Source organism: Pecten maximus, chromosome 3, assembly GCF_902652985.1.
Source record: "Pecten maximus chromosome 3, xPecMax1.1, whole genome shotgun sequence".
Lineage (NCBI taxonomy): Eukaryota > Metazoa > Mollusca > Bivalvia > Pectinida > Pectinidae > Pecten > Pecten maximus.
Genome location: NC_047017.1, coordinates 8,105,740 through 8,122,861, shown reverse-complemented (window position 1 = coordinate 8,122,861; position 17,122 = coordinate 8,105,740). Strand labels below are relative to the sequence as shown.

Genomic DNA, 17,122 nt, shown 5'->3' with positions numbered 1-17,122 from the left:
TTGATCGCTAGTTATGCATATTTCTGTATAGGACCATCTTGACAACAACATGGCCAACAGGCAGCCATCTTGGATTTTGAAACTTGAAACTTCAGTAACAATTTCTTAAAGAATTAAATGACTATTATGGGTCTTTCTCAAATTTGAATGTAGCAGTTCCCCTTGGTCTCCAGTTGTGCTGATTGAGTCTGATTGAAAGAACTAAATGGATGACAAAGAGTATAGCCATCTTGGATTTTAACAATTGCAGGTTGCTTCTGCTATATAGTGTTATATAAAGTTATTGGATGCTTTGAAGGAAGAGTGAAAGAAGGGAAAAGAAGAGAGAAGATCAATCTTTCATTTTACTGATATGTATCATTCAATGGTGGGTACAAAGATCCCTCTGGTATCTCTTTATTTTTCAAATAAATGACTTTGACCTACATTCAAGGTCAGGGAAGGGGTCAAATATGCTCAAGCTGAGAGGCCCAGTGTTCCAGCTTACAATGCTATTTCTTTCTCATGATTTCAGTGATTGTGCTCTGGTTTTGTGATTTTTTCTCTCTCTCTTTTTTTGAGGGTTTGTCTATTTCATAAGGGAAAACGTCATGTAGGGAATAATCCTCTATTGGTTATGACACAGGTCTATATATCTTCCATACGTAGGCGCAAAATCTTCACATTCCAAAGTACTGGATCCAGGTAATGATGTGTGCAATTGAATATAAATAAGAGGCCCATTCAGGTCTTAACGGTTATTTGACTACAAAGACTTCAGCAGGGACAATTTCCATGTTTTCCATGATTGGTCACCAGTAGGTGACTATATTCTTGTCAGTATAGTCATCAAAAAGCATTGAAAGCCAGATTTGAGTTAATATCTCCTGTCGGGATTCCTCAATCTCGAGGTAAAAATCTTACTTATTTAAGAAATGATTGCACCTTTATTAGTTGTATATTTCAGCTAGCTTCCTTTCGAGACCCCCCCCCCCCCCCCCCCCCCCCCCCCCCCCCACTCTACCCGGCGGTTTTAAATTGTTTTAATTGATTTATTTATATTCTCCCTATTGTGCCCCAGGAAAGCCACACACTCCATATATAAATCATTGAATCTCCTTTTCCCTGATTGTCCATTACCTGACCAAATTTCTTCGAAATCCATTTAGACGTTCAGGACAAGTAGTGATTTAAAAGAAATGTGAAGAACAACATCAAAGTAGTTGACAAAAATCTAGAATTAAATAACTTCATTTCCAATACACAACAATTTATAAAAAGTATATAAGTTAATGTCTATGACTATGAGTCCTGGTTTAGTGGGTCCGGTTCTGTATCTTCATGGATGGGAGAAATTCCTATAGTCCCTTGGACATGGCAGTTCGGTAGCATATCACGTACTAACTCGATCACAATTTCTGGATCCTCAACACCTTTCAAGTCATCTAGTCTTAAACATTTTAAATTCCTGCAATACAAAAAAAGAGATTTTGTTACAATACTGCTTTATGTTTAAACAGTATTCGAAAGTAAAGGTGGGCAGATGGCCCGAGGCTATAGAAAACCTGGCCGGTCTATGTAAAATTTCTAAGTGTTGGCCCGATTGGCTATGAAAAGTTTGAGTCCTGACATACATTACTATTCATGTTAACAACATTCCAATATTTTCTGACAAATGATCATATGAAATCAGAGTTTACAATCAAGGTGTTTTTACCAAGAACAGCATGCTATTTGCTTCAACCATTTGAGTGAGTATCAACTGGATGATGCAAGTGTTTGCGTGACACAGTTATGCTACTTTCAACAATATGTTTACAAAATGGGTCCATGGAAAAATTACTTGGGCTATGGGATTTCAATTTTCTGTAGACAATTTGTCTATTAGGAATTTTATATATACTTATATACATTATACATATATACTTTGATACACTGACAGTTTTAATTGTTCACTTTGTAATTGCTCTTCCTCTGTCAATTTATCTCCAAATATGTCTTCATTAATAAATAAAGGATGTTACACGACTGGCTATGTCATACAAGTTCAATAAATTCCGTTATGAAATAGTCACAAGTAAAACATTCTGTTTTTCACACAACTCATATGTAATACTTCCTACTGGGTAAAAACCTGTAAATCTGTTCATTGATATCTAAACTATTTCTTTCAAGAAAATTGTTTCATGAATCTTTATCGCCAAAGAACCTAGCTTCGACTCTTAGCTATTTTTCTTATTCTTCACCTCCATAAAAGACTTTATTTTATTTCATCAAGAACTGCACATTTTCAATAGAGTAAAGAAAAATTAAAATTTAGACAAATTGGGAAGTCGAGGCCTGGTAGTTTTGGTAATTAGACCTTGAAGTTAGTCCTTACTCAAGGTGATGAAGCCATGCTAGCCCTCGCTCTGTGACTGTCGGACAGTTGCTGATATCTAGGAATTCCAGGCTGTCTCGGAAAACCCAGAGTTGTGTCAAGGTAAAGTCATCAAAGAATTCATTATCCCGGACACAGATGTATCGGACATGGTGTAGGTCCACTACAATGAAGATAAAAACACAAATGTTACCTACATGTATAATAATTAACATTTTCAGTGAATACCACAAGAAGGCACATCTCCAGGAACTGACTTATAAAGGTGCCTAGATATTCTCCCAAACAAAACTTGATCTTTTTATTATATTTCAAACTCTGTAGAGGTATGCTCTGAGCCTCAGAATGTTTTTTTTTATTCATTTTGCCTTTTGAAATCACCAGAATTCTTTATATTTTGTATTTTACTCAAGTTTGTACATCGTATAAATAGTTTGCTTTTTATGATTTTTTTTTATGAGATGACAGAAGTTATTCTGTTACATTGTAAATGGGTATAATAAGCGATCCAGTTAATTCTTACCAAAATTTCTGTATGCTTCAAAAACAAGTTTTACTCCTGATAGGTCTAAGCCTTCCACTTTCAAGTCGTCCAGTCGAGTTTCTGGCAGAATCATTGTTGTGGGGTCATCCTTCGAAGATGAAATCCACTCCTTAAATTGATCAACTTTTACCTTTCCTCCGTTGTTAATAACGAATAGAGCTGCGGACATTTCGGGACCCATGGACTGGTATCGCTTGAGGTTGAAGCTGAAGAGATAGACAAATTATATGGTCCGAGATAATTGGCCCTTTATACCACAATTCTGAGCAATTAGTAATACCGTAACTGACCTAAGTGCACCGGCCCCTTTAAGTGCATTCACTCCCATCTGTATTCAAGACAAGAGGATGGGTGCTCTAATTGAAACAGATAAAAAGTTCTTTACCTCGATGATCTGTTAGCATAGTCTTTTAACAAAAAAAAAAAGTTTTTGCTACAGAAAGGTATGTATATAGGGGAAAAATGCTATTTACAGGCAGGCAGGGAGATCCCTGAATACACCATTACCTGTTACCTTAGCCCGAGTTTCCTCTGGCCCTGACCCCATGTCTGGTGTAGGGGCCCTACATCAGAGATGGTGTCAGGGCCAGAGGAAACTCAGGCTTCTGTTACCTGTAGTGTTTGTGTTGGGAGAGGGCTTCAGTAACTCGCTAACAATTGGAAATTGTTGCTAACATATATTGGAGCGTTTCTCGGGACTGGCCTTGGGACAATAATTTTATTTCCATACTGTCATCCGACATATGTATAGTAGTGTTTATGTAGAAGTGAGGAAACCAGGCAATTTCTGAAAGTCAACTCAATTTCAATATTATACCTTTGACTTTTAACTTTTCTATTCCATTCATGCTTCTTTAACTCTTCAGTGATCATCGATAAAGATAAATCTTGATAAGTTGTCCATTTGGTTTCAGGAGTTGTGTTTTTATAGCTTATCGCCCAGGAATCCAGCACACGATCAATTAAACCTTTTTTTTGGACCGGACCCTCAGGTGATGTTGGGTCAGAATCTGACGACCTCTGTGACGTGGACTGGTACAGCATTTTTTTTAAAGTAGTTGACATCCGCTTTAAAGAGTTTCGCTTGAAAAGACATCTCTGGATGAAAAAAAAAACAACAGAAACTACATTAAAACATACATATTTAGATTTTCAAATACAAACATTGACAGTAACAAAAATACCATGTAACAGTATGTCTCACCTGTACATGTCACACTTTGTCAGTTTTAAGTTTTAAGCATATTCTGAATTCCGCTACAATTTATAATTCTTTTTTCCAAAATAACTTGGTCCCTGTGACCTTAAAAAAATTCAGCAAATCGAACAAATATGATAGGCCTTTGATCACTACCGCCAAACATGCTAATGACCTTGACCATCATCCATGGAATGAAATCAATTAAAGTTATACTAGTACTCCTATGACCTTGAAAGTAGGTCTGGTCAGTCGTATACAATTTATATTTGAACAAAATTTCAATCCAGCTACAGGCCTTATCATGACCATAAGGCGTAAGGCCTCATGATTAATGATTATTGAACAGTTGTTTCAAGATCACTCCCAAAACCCTGTGAACTTTATATTGGTCAAGGTCATTCATTTGAATAAATATTAATATCAATCATGACGAGGGCATCTTGGTTTCAGCAACATCAGGGGCCTAATTGTCCCTGTGGTACCAAATATCAAACTTAAATCTGATAGATTCAAGTGTTGGATATCTATCGGGAGTAATTAAGCCACCAAAACTTTCCTTATCTTCCTCGAGTAAGTTTATGTTATGTACCGGTATATGCATACTGTACATACTTTTCATCTTACTTTTACATAAAAAAAAAAAAAAATGAATTGACTGATTCCAGTACATATTGTGTGTGCCCCTATAAAAGAGGCCCACTGGGCCTGTATCATTTTGCAGCTTGTCAAGAGCATACTATTGCAACATCAAATTAATTCCATTTTTTCAACAGTAATTGGTATGTGGCAAATATCATTACCCTGGGGTTTTAATATTCAGGAAAAAAATAAACAGATATTAGTACTTTTGACCGCTGGGACCTTGAACGAAGGTCAGGATGATTCAACTCCAAAAACTTTCATCCCAGCATGATACAGTACTGGCCGATTATCATAACCCTGTGTCTCTTGGTTAATGACAATAAGTTGTTTCACTTTTGAATATTTTAACACATTTGACCACTGTGTTAACCAAAGTAGGTTAAGGTAATTCATTTGAACAAACTTGGGAGCACTCTTCATCCTAGCATGCTACTGGCCCTATATCATGGCCCTGCATCTCTTGGTTAATGAAAAAAATGCACAAAACTTTCAATTTATTTGACCCTGTAACCTTGAAGTAGGTCAAGGTCATTCTTTTGAACAAACTTGGTATTCTTTCATCGTTGCATGTGGAAGCCTACTAGCCCAGCCCAAAAATGATATAATTTATGGATCTGAACAAATTTGCAATTCATCCCAGTATGCTGTTATCTGTCATCAAGATTTTTTATCGGTGTTCATCATTCTGACCCATCTACGTGTATATGTACTACTCCAACAATGTTAGAGGTTTTTAACACTTGCTCAGCTGTTCAGTATCATAACCTGTGTTAATTGGTAGTGGAACTGGACCAGGTCAATCAATGGCAACAGCAAGTAGCTCAATTGGTAGAGCATCCGGCTAATGTTCGGAGGTCCCGGGTTTAAACCCTGGTCTGGCCGTGCATTTTTCAACTCCTATCACATTTGATGCCTGTGACAAAACGTACCTTGTTTCAAGTGAGGTGAATACTTGACAGGGGGATACCCGAACCTGGGACGGGTTGTGAGTTATTATGTCTTCAGGGTCGAAGACTTTAAAAGGGATGGAAGAATGTAGCGGAACTGAAGTGGACCGGGTTGATCATCAGCGACCAGATAGCTCAATAAGTACAGCATCCGGCTTGTGTTCGGAGGTCACATGTTCGAACCCCGGTCTTGTCCCACACTAGCCACAGGCTACACCTCTTACATATTGGGGTGGGCTACTTGCTTATTGAGGAGGAATTGTGTAAAAGGGGGAAATTAACACCGGATGCATATGCGATGAACGGAAGGCACACCACAGCATAAGATAAACCTACAATACAGCAAACAACGGCGCTCAACAAACTAGACCTACAATGTACGTACCTGTCCTGTTAGGGTAGCCATGCTGAAGCTCGCTTAAGATTTTGAAAAATATTGAAGAACAGTTTTGCTTACGACCCACAAAAAATGTAAATGCGCATGTAATGTTTTATTTAAATTGATTGAATTCATCTACACAAAGTATTCGGACCATCAACAAAGCACATTTTGAAATATGATATCAATATATTGACATTTGTTGTAGCAGGAGCGACACAGCTTCTAGTTTCACTTTTATCGCTAAAAATAGATTGACAGACGATTTCGGTGACTTGATGGCGTCGGCGATTCTGCTCAGGGTAAGAACTTACAAAGAAGCGAGAAGAACAGAAAAAAGTGGTATTAATTAATCCGACAAATAAAAAGATAACACGTCTCCTTTTTAAAGAATTTGCGTTTATTAGTTATACACCATTTTGAATTATCGATACAGTAACTTTATGGCATTGGGAAACAACTTGAACTTGATTCGTGAATGCTGATGCAATGTATAAGTTAGGACTATTTTAGATCTAGAGACAAACGTTCATCTCCTAGAGTAGATACTTAAGTCAGAGACGTAAATATAGTGATTGGCATAGACATTTCATTTTTAAGGCTATAAAAAAAAATTCCTCATCCAAAAAGGGGGGGGGGGGGGAGGGGGGTCCTGGGGGTCCCTGGATCCGCTAGTGAACTTTTTTTGTTATATTATTTATGTGTGTATCCTATCTTAGACTAGAATCAATGGTGACTCCTAGGTATTTGGCTTCTCTTACGTGTTCTAATTCATGGCCGTGTAGCATGCATGTATGGGTGACTGATCGTATGACTGTTCCTGGTGACAGAAATGACTTGGCATTTCCAAGGGTTTCCAAAGGTGGAATGCAATTTTCCATTTTGACTCCCAGAGGGCTAATTTATCGAGATCTCTTTGCAGGGTGTTTGTATCACACTGGGATGTTACGGTGAGGTACATGATGCCATCTGCAAATAGTCTAATGTATGATGTTATACCCTCAGCTTTATCATTAACATACTACTTAATATTTAAGAATAGACTCGGTCCTCGGATTTTACTTGAGTTGTGTAAAGCATAGAACTTTCTAATTTAAATACAGAAAGTTTTCATAGTTTAAAGACAAGTAGAAGTATGTACATGTACATGTAGATATGAATTAGGCTCTATTTCTACTATTTCGGCTCAGGAGGTAGCCAGAGCCATGGATTATCACTCCGGAGCCAAAGCCATGGATTATCACTCATAAGCCAGAGACATGGATTATCACTCGGTAGCCAGAGCCATGGATTATCACTCCGTAGCTAGAGCCATGGATTATCACTCCATAGCCAGAGCCATGGATTATCTCTCCGTAGCCAGAGCTATGGATTATTACTCTGTAGCCTGAGCCATGGATTATCACTCCGTAGCCAGAGCCATGGATTATCACTCCGGAGCTAGAGCCATGGATTATCTCTCCGTAGCCAGAGCCATGGATTATCACTCCGTAGCCAGAGCCATGGATTCTCACTCCAGAGCTAGAGCCATGGATTATCACTCCGGAGCTAGAGCCATGGATTATCTCTCCGTAGCCAGAGCCATGGATTATCACTCTGTAGAAAGAGCCATGGATTATCACTCCGTAGACAGAACCACGGATTATCACTCCATAGATAGAGCCATGGATTATCACTCCGTAGACAGAGCCATGGATTATCACTCCGTAGCCAGAGCCATGGATTATTACTCTGTAGCCAGAACCATGGATTATCACTCCGGAGCCAGAGCCATGGATTATCACTCCATAGACAGAGCCATGGATTATCACTCCATAGCCAGAGCCATGGATTATCTCTCCGTAGCCTGAACCATGGATTATCTCTCCATAGCCAGAGCCATGGATTATTACTCTGTAGCCTGAGCCATGGATTATCACTTCGTAGTCAGAACCATGGATTATCCCTCCAGAGACCTGGGTTCAATTTTTCTCCAGGCACTCTTCAGGAATTTGTTTTTACCTGTTCTTTCACAATACAATGTAGTATTGTAGTATTATCTTATTTTTACAGTCTAGTGCATCAATGTATATATTATTCCATAATCAGTTTCACTCCAATTACATATACATACTTAGATATGTTGTATCATGTAGTCAGCACAGGCCTTGAAAAGCCTTGAATTTCATCCTGGGTCTTGAAAAGCCTTGACAATCAGTTGACAGCTTTGAAAAAATCCTGGAATATTAAGGTTTCATTAGGAGGTGAAAACCTGGCCACTGATTATTTGAATTCAACTTTGTCTTTACCGCCTCCCCTACTGACATTACTGTTTTAATAACTGTTTGATAAGGACAACTACCATGTCAAGTTGTATTTTGATCAAGTGGATAGTTATAAATTGCTTTTTTGTTCTCCTGGCTAAACTGGCTTAGATGAAAGGTAAAAGGGCCTTGGATATTTAATCAAGACAGTTAAAAAGCCTTGAAAAGGTCTTGAATTTGGTTTGACATAATCTGTATGAACCCTCTCATAGGAAATTATCTTCACATCACTTAGAAATTAATCTAACACTACCACGTACATTTAATGACTGGCAATTATATAGGAAATTATCTTCACATCACTTAGAAATTAATCTAACACTACCACATTTAATGACTGGCAATTAATGAACTTTGAAAGGCTGTCACTTGTTTATCATAAAAAAAAATGTTTTGTCATTTTACAATAGACTGTATACCTGGATAATTCTATATTTGTTCTTGACTTCAGAATTGCCTAAAAGCAGTAACATGTGGGGTACAGCAAGGAGGTGTCCAAGTTCAGACGGCACACATGCTACACACTACTGATCCCAACTCGATCTTATCTTCACTATGGATGAGGCTCCTGGGGGTCATTAATCAGTGAGTATAATGAGAGTCACGGAAATAAATAAATAAATCTGTGAAGGTGCAGTCAATACACATATATACTATTGTGTTACTAATCTGAATGGTTTCTGATATTTCATCGGCAATTTAAACATCTGATATGGGCCTTACTAACTAGTACAAAATGTACCTGGCCCATTTCAGATTTTGAAAAGGCCAATAAGGCTGATAAAACATCAGAACAGCCTTTTGAAAATCTTATATGGACAACTATATACAAATGTACATGTATAGCTACTTAGCCCATATAAGATTCTGAAAAGGCTGATAAAACATCAGAAACCTCCGGAGTATTGTGTCAGCTATGAAACAAAAAGGGGGGCATTGGCAGCTCTTCTATTTAGTATGATAAATATACACAATCAAAATTTCATTTTTGCATATTAAAAGAGGCTTTTGTGGCTTAATTTCAGTGGCAACTATATATGACATATTCTCCCTGAGATCTGAATCAATTTTGTATACATAGCGAACATAAGAATGTCTCTATGATAAACATCAATGATTTTAGCTGTAATTGTTGGCGAGTCCTTAGATCGTATGTCAAATTAGGAACACGTGGATGAAACACGGATGTATGAGGGGATTTGAGGTGCTACGATTGTACTGTGTCGTGAATAAGAAACAATCTTTAAGGTTTTATTATTATAATACAATATGTACATGTATTTTTATACAATTAGTATTAGTAATCTGACAATTTGACATCAGTAAAAGCACAAACAAAAACACCGTTTATTAACAATAATAACGCAAATATTTCATCCAAAATCGACCCAAGTCGGACAACCATTACGGACCAAATCCAAGATGGCGACTTGCATTTCGGCTTATTGCATAAGTCGGTTAATCGGGTAAAAAGTCCCCGCAAATAGGCAACCCAATTAAGCGGAATGCACTGTATATTGAAATGTCACATAATCTTGTTATATGATATAAATATCATATGTGAAGATTTTGTATACTATAAAGTGTGTTATAAGGTAATAAATATATAATATAAACAGCCAGGAGTGCTTGTAAATTGTTTGGAATTTAATTAAGTGAAGATGTCAGGAAAAGAATCGGTTATCAGGTACAATATGGGATTAACATATCACCATTTATCAACTGATGGACAAAACAAAAGAAAACAAAATAGAAACTGATGAGGTTGAGTGATTTCCGTATACTGTAAAAGTAGAGAGAGTACAGGTCAGTCAAGTGGAAATTTCCCTTTAGACTAGTGGTAGGCTGCTTGCTTTGAGAGCAAGAGGTTGCTAGTTGAAGGCCAGCACAGGTAGGGTAAGTTTCATCACTCCTTCCCTTTACATATTTAGTGCCTTTTAGGGGTGGGCAATTATACTGCAAAAGCCAATATATTACAATATGAAAATTGACTGCAATATGATTTTCAGTATTGCTATATTGCAGCAAATTTCTTCAACTATTTCAGGGATTTTAACTGCAGAATCTTGATTTTTTTCAATATAGTTTTCTATTTAAACCTTAATTTAACTGGTTGGGTGTGTTAGAAATCTTGTGGGTGTGTGTATGACATCAAAATAAGGCAGATTTCTGTACATAACTTGATTTAACCAAGCAATTGTTTTAACTCTGATGTTCATATTTCAGTCATTTGTTCTATAAAATTCATTCAAAATTACTAAAATACAATATATCATGATATATTGCGATAGTATCCCCTCAAATATTGCAATATGTAAATTGACTGCAATACCCACCCCTAGTGCCTTAACAACCAACTCAAGTCTTTTACAATACTTCACTGTAACTTGTGATGGAAGATAATTTACATTATGTCCTTAGTAAGGCATGCTACCTTTCATAGATTTTCTCTTACACTGAAAACTGCTTTTCTTACAAAGGGTTTATTCCTATCGTATCAAAGAAGTAGGACCTGACAGGGCATGTGCAGAATGGCTGGTCAAAAATGGCGGTGCTGTCCGATGGGTGGGATCCCCAAATCACACTGAGACTGACTTTAACAGGCTGCCCCAGAACCTAGGCCTAAAAATTGAGGAGATCATTTGTGATGAGGCTGTTGTGCTACCAAATGGCTTTGGATATTTAGGTAAGAATTCGGAGATTTTACCACAGACATATTGATATACAGTATTGCTTCAATATTTATGGAAACCACCAAGTATTAATAAAAAAAATCTGATATGGGCCGACTATGGTGCTTCTTGAAAATTTGATAAGGGCTGATATTAAAAGGCCAATAAAACATCAGAGACTTTCAGATTACTGCCCGAGGAGCAAGCAAGCTTATGCCATTGTGTGTCATCTGCCGTCTGTTCGTCCATCTTTGCATCCGCCATGCATCAAATAGGCTAAAATCTTATAACAGCATTTTGTCCAAGACCATGAGTCCCAGAAGTATGCTAGAATTATCGGCTAAAAAATTGATTTAAATGAATAGACTTAGCTTATTTTGATAGTTAATAAAAGTGCCTAAGAGGTAATCAGCTTAAATTAGTACCTGCATAAATTTTCCTAGACCAAATTTTGGCAGGTGAGTGGTACAGGCCCACTGGGCCTTGTTTCAAGTACTGACCTTCTTGGTTGATATTTGTTAAAATTTGTATGTATCATATACAGTTACATAGTGATATTTATATTTAAAGCGTGTTATTTTTAGAAGGGACATATCAATATAATTGTTGCTATGGGAACAAGAAGTATTATATAATAGTAACATTGTTGTTGACCATTCCAGTTTTGATGACATCAGTTTTCCTGTAACAATATTTAAATAGTAATTGTCTTTTTTTTTTAATTTTCAGCTGGATTGAAGCATGTAAAAAAGTTTACCCTACATAAGTGCACCTTCGCGTCAGATAGCATGTTATCCTACTTGTCTTGTCACCTGACCGACTCCCTCGAACATCTCCAGATCAGCAGCTGCCCTCGCATCACACAGTCCGGTTTAGACCAGCTTGAACAACTCAAGTATGTCATTATGTTATTTGTGACCTTGACTTTAGGGTATCTACCCAATAGTAATGTTACTTGTGACCTTGAGCTTAGAGTATGTACCCAATAGTTATGTTACTTGTGACCTTGAGCTTAGGTACCTACCTAATAGTAATGTTACTTATGACCTTGACCTTCAGTTATTTGGCCATAAGTAATGTTACTTGTGACCTTGATCTTAGGGTATCTACCCAAAAGTAATGTTACTTGTGACCTTGAGCTTAGGTATCTACCTAATACTAATGTTACTTATGACCTTGACCTTCACTTATTTGGCCAAAAGTAATGTTACTTTAGACCTTGACCTTAGGTATCTACACAATAGTAATGTTACTTATGACCTTGACCTTCGGTTATTTGGCCAATAGTAATGTTACTTGTGACCTTGACCTTAGGTTATCTATCCAAAAGTAATGGTACTTATGACCTCGACGTTGGGGAACCACCCCGGAGAAATATAGATACTTCTATGATTATCGTTGATGTCTACACAAAATGTTTGTTATGCAGTTTAAAAAAGAAAAGTGTAAACATCAATTACAAAAGAAATCTTCTAGATCTGGAATGAATGTTACTTCCTTGTAACCAAGTACAGTTCTGGTGAACATCAGTTCCAGACCACAACAGTACATGTTTGCATCAGTACATATACGTAATTGTTTCGGAAACCCAAATTAAAGAAGTGAGATCCCTGTTTTATTGATTTATTTTTACATTTTCAGGAAGTTACAATCTCTCTTACTGTTTGACTTGAAAAGGATCGAAGGCAAGTCTGCATGTGTTGAACAGCTGAAAAAGAAACTGCCCTCCGAGTGCCAAATAGACTTTACAGATGAACCTAAACCTAAATAAACACAGGATGAAAAGCAGGATCATGAGAGAGTTTGTGAACAAAGTTTGACATTGATAAATTTGCAAGCATTATCCTGAATACAACACTTATACTGTTGTCAATTTTTGCCATCAAATTGATATTTGGTGTTTTAAGACATCTTTGTTTTTTTCGATGTTGTTTCATAGCACTTAAGATGCAAGTGACTCTTAACGCCTTTTTTAGCTCACCTGGTCCGAAGGACCAAGGTGAGCTTATGCCATACCGTGGCGTCCGTCGTCCGTCCGTCCGTCCGTCAACAATTGACTTCTTCATAACCACAGATCAGAATTTGACCAAATTTGGTCAGAAGCATCCCTTTGGGGTGGGGACTCAAAATTGTACAAATGGTGGGGCTGACCCCCCAGGGGCCTGAGGGGTGGGGCCAAAAGGGGTCAATATAGCTATGTTGATATAAACGACTTCTTCTCTGAAACCGAGCAATGGATATCGCTCATATTTGCCTGGTAGCATCACTATGGGTAGGGGATTCCAAATTGTACAAATAATGGGGCTGACCCCCCAGGGACCTGAGGGGCGGGGCCTAATGTGGCCAATTGGGCTATATTGATATAAACGTCTTCTTCTCTGAAACAGAGAAATGGATATCGCTCATATTTGCCTAGTAGCATCACTATGGGGTGGGGATTCAAAATTGTACAAATGATGGGGCTGACCCCCCCAGAGGGCCTGAGGGGCGGGGCCAAAAGGGGTCAATATAGCTATGTTGATATAAACGACTTCTTCTCTGAAACCAAGCAAAGGATATTGCTCATATATGCCTGGTAACATCCCCTTTGGGTATGGATGTAAAATTTTACAAATGGTGGGGCTGATCCCCCAGGGGGCTGAGGGGCGGGGCCAAACAGGGTCAATTTGGCTAAATTGATAGGAACAGCTTCTTCTCTGAAACTATATATTCAATGGATATCACTCATATTCGCCAGGTAGCATCTACTTGGGGTAAGGATTCAAAATTGTACAAATGGTGGGGCCAAAAGGGATCAATTTGGCTAAATTGACATTTTTAGAATTTCAATAAAAGCAATGTTCATGTACCCATATAAAATGCTTATGATATATTGACATAGCAATACCAGTGGCAAATATACTTAAGCATCATTCTTGTTTCATATCTCATGAAACCAGGTGAGCGATACAGGCCCTCTGGGCCTCTTGTTTGTTGAACTACTGTAAACACGGAAATTTAGGCGAGGGGGAAATTAAAGCTTATTACACGTAGTCCTTTTGATCGCGAAAATTTCCCCTTTGATATCAATTTGCATGATCTCGAACTACAAATAAAGGTGGATCGATCACGAAAACCTGTATTGTTTACATATCAAAATCGCGAAATTACACACACACCCTGCGAAAATAACCACGTTTACAGTAGAGTTATCGCACGGCAACCTCTGTACGGAAAACTCTGATGCTGACATACCTATATGTCACCTGCTTTTGACACAATAGATCACAGAAAAAGATAATAATTACAAACACTGATCGATAGCGGAATATTAATTGTATTTTATTTGATAACATAATAACCATAGTTTTACATACAAATATACAACCAAATAAATTGTAAAACCTGGAAGAAAATAATATTAATCCAATCATACGTAACCCATTATGGCACATAACCAACACATACAAATCTGAACAGAAACAACATGTTCTAGTTAGAGCCAGTGGTCTGGCTGTGTAATGCATCTGCTTTCCGCCAGGACAGCATGTTGTATCCAATGATCATAAGTGAAAAGAGGAATGAGGTCACCAGAGTGATGTCATGGGTTTTCCCCAAGTACATCTTACCGAAGCGTAAGCCCCGTGCACATTGCTGACCTGGCCAACAACAGTGATTAATTTAAATCGTGTTTCTTTCTTTGTAAAATTTTAAAATTACTGTTGTAAAAGTTTGATTTCTATGCAAGATTTTTTGTTATCTTATTATTAAGCCTACAGATAATTAATTTGATATTTTAACAAAGTAGAAAAATGTAAAACTATTCATTTGAATTCAGTTTAGATAGTAAAATAAAACAGTATTTGTAAAGTGCCCAAAATAGAAAAATTATGCATTCAGTCCTTATTAACATGATGTAAATAATACTGTACTTACTACAATGGAGCTCGTATATCACAGGGACTTGGCGCGTTCTCAACCCCATGTTCCAAATACATGTATACTGTATAATACACCTACAGTATGTATATGGAACTCATGGTCAGAAACTTGTACCAAGTCCCTGTGGTTTATACTACCATACAGAAACATATGGAACATATACCAAAACATGATAATTTCTCTACAAAATGTGATTTAAATACAAAAACCTATACAAAAACCTATTAAGTAGCTTTATCTAGCCATCAAACATGCCGCTATAATATGTTGTAAGCAGTTTCACCTGGTTTATATACTCGTGTCCACCGAATGGTGAATGCGCCGTAATAGCTGAAGATAAACCTGTCAATAATAACCTGGGTTATATAATATATTAAACAGTAAGAGTTCAAACTTTGGTGTTATCAAAATAGATTGGCAAATTGATGAACTGGAGCATTAACGATACATGTAATACAGGACACATGTCAAAACTTTGATTAACGGAATGATAATATAGGGCAATGTCTTCAGCTAGAACTGTCACCAGGATGGCTGACTAATACTCCCCGCTCCTTAATCTACCCTGATTCCAACTCCACCCATTAAACAACTAGAACTGTCACCAGGATGGCTGACTAATACTCTCCACTCCTCAATCTATCTGGATTCCCACTCTACATCAGTCACTTGTTAGTAAAGATAAAAAAAAGGGAAAAATAGCGAACAAAACAGTAAGTACACGTACAGAACTTGATTGAACATGCTTGTGTGCTGAGTATTTAAGTTTATAGAATTTTGGCTGTGGGAAAAGTTGTCCACACAAGATTCTGTCTACAAGCACAGGAAAAGGGCATTAATGCCAGAACATTCAGTAAAATTTCAAAAGGTTTGGATGAAAACTGATGGAGGAGTTGGTCAGACAAGATTATATGTCTACAAACATGGATATATACACGGATAAAAACGTTAACTCATGTGCACATCGGTGTGTACCAACTACATTGGTGCAGTTTTGAGATGTTTGGACAACAGCTGTAGGAGTTCTACGGACATTATAAAGATTCGGTCTACCTACCGACATTATAAAGATTCGGTCTACCTACCGACATTATAAAGATTCGGTCTACCTACCGACATTATAAAGATTCGGTCTACCTACCGACATTATAAAGATTCGGTCTACAATCAACACTAAAAGGTATATCACTGCCGTAAAAAATAGGCTGAAAAACAACTTCAGTGCATCATGATTGCATCAACAAAGATTCACGAAAGATTTTATCAAAACTGTAGGAATTTAGTGTACCAGACAAATCCTTGACAAAGACAGATGGATGGACGTACAACCTGATTCCAGTACCCCCGCCCTAACTTCATTTTGGAGGTACATAATCAGATTACCACTAAAATAGGTATATTTACAGTATATGTCCTCGGATCAGTAACTTTGCAATGTACATATAACAAACTAATCAATTTGCTGACAAATCATAAGTACCAGTAAATATAATTATTATAAAATATCATTGATATATAATTATTTTGAATACTGGCATGTCTTGTACTGTTGAAATACACTAGGCATTTTAACTTTAAAACAATTTAAATGGTAAGGGTCCCATAATCCTTCTTCAGATACTCCGGAGGTATTTCATTGAACAGCTCAATGATAACACAGGACTTTAATGAAATACAGTCTATTCACTCAACACATCTACCTTGTTTTGGTTTGAAACATCAGTACTGGTATCAATACAGTAAACTGGAATGTAATTAATCTAAAGTAAAATAAATTTTGTTACATCAATTCAGCACAAATATCACTCTCAGTTTCATTAACCATATGCATCTTTTGGTATCAAAATGAGCATTACTAGGTATTTGTTTTCTCGCCAAGGATCACAAGTGCAAATTTTGCTTTTGTAAGGTAAGTAAACTATTAATTCAACGACTGAATCTTTTAACATCTCAATGGATAAACTTTTTGAGTACCCTGCCTGCTATGTATAATGTACTGTAAAAGTGGATATTTTCGCATGTGGAAATTTTCGCTAAGCCAGCTTCCAAAGTGTTCGCGGTGTGGATATTCTCGCGCCGTCAAGATATTTTTGCGCTAACTTGTATCTTTTATATCTAGTATTTTTATGTGTTAATATATTCGCGTGTGGAAAT

At 37.2% G+C, this 17,122-nt stretch overlaps 2 protein-coding genes and 1 long non-coding RNA gene across 3 annotated transcripts; 1 reads left to right on the top strand and 2 right to left on the bottom strand.

The window, feature by feature from the left end:
- Positions 1-1,198: 1,198 nt before the first annotated feature.
- On the bottom strand, positions 1,199-6,103 carry LOC117323076 (distal membrane-arm assembly complex protein 2-like). The gene is made up of 5 exons (XM_033878082.1): positions 6,079-6,103; positions 3,721-4,001; positions 2,883-3,109; positions 2,360-2,522; positions 1,199-1,447 (listed from the first exon to the last, which is right to left on the bottom strand). Exons 1-5 carry the CDS (start codon positions 6,097-6,099, stop codon positions 1,282-1,284), a joined length of 858 nt encoding a protein of 285 aa, XP_033733973.1. The 5' UTR covers positions 6,100-6,103; the 3' UTR covers positions 1,199-1,281.
- A 167-nt stretch (positions 6,104-6,270) lies between these two features.
- On the top strand, positions 6,271-14,162 carry LOC117323074 (ATP synthase subunit s, mitochondrial-like). The gene is made up of 6 exons (XM_033878081.1): positions 6,271-6,374; positions 8,827-8,960; positions 10,856-11,061; positions 11,777-11,942; positions 12,689-13,019; positions 14,017-14,162. Exons 1-5 carry the CDS (start codon positions 6,351-6,353, stop codon positions 12,816-12,818), a joined length of 660 nt encoding a protein of 219 aa, XP_033733972.1. The 5' UTR covers positions 6,271-6,350; the 3' UTR covers positions 12,819-13,019; positions 14,017-14,162.
- Positions 14,163-14,352: 190 nt separating this feature from the next.
- Positions 14,353-17,080, bottom strand: LOC117323075. The gene is made up of 2 exons (XR_004531645.1): positions 16,134-17,080; positions 14,353-16,077 (listed from the first exon to the last, which is right to left on the bottom strand). It is a non-coding gene; the product is annotated as an uncharacterized LOC117323075 (long non-coding RNA).
- Positions 17,081-17,122: the final 42 nt, after the last annotated feature.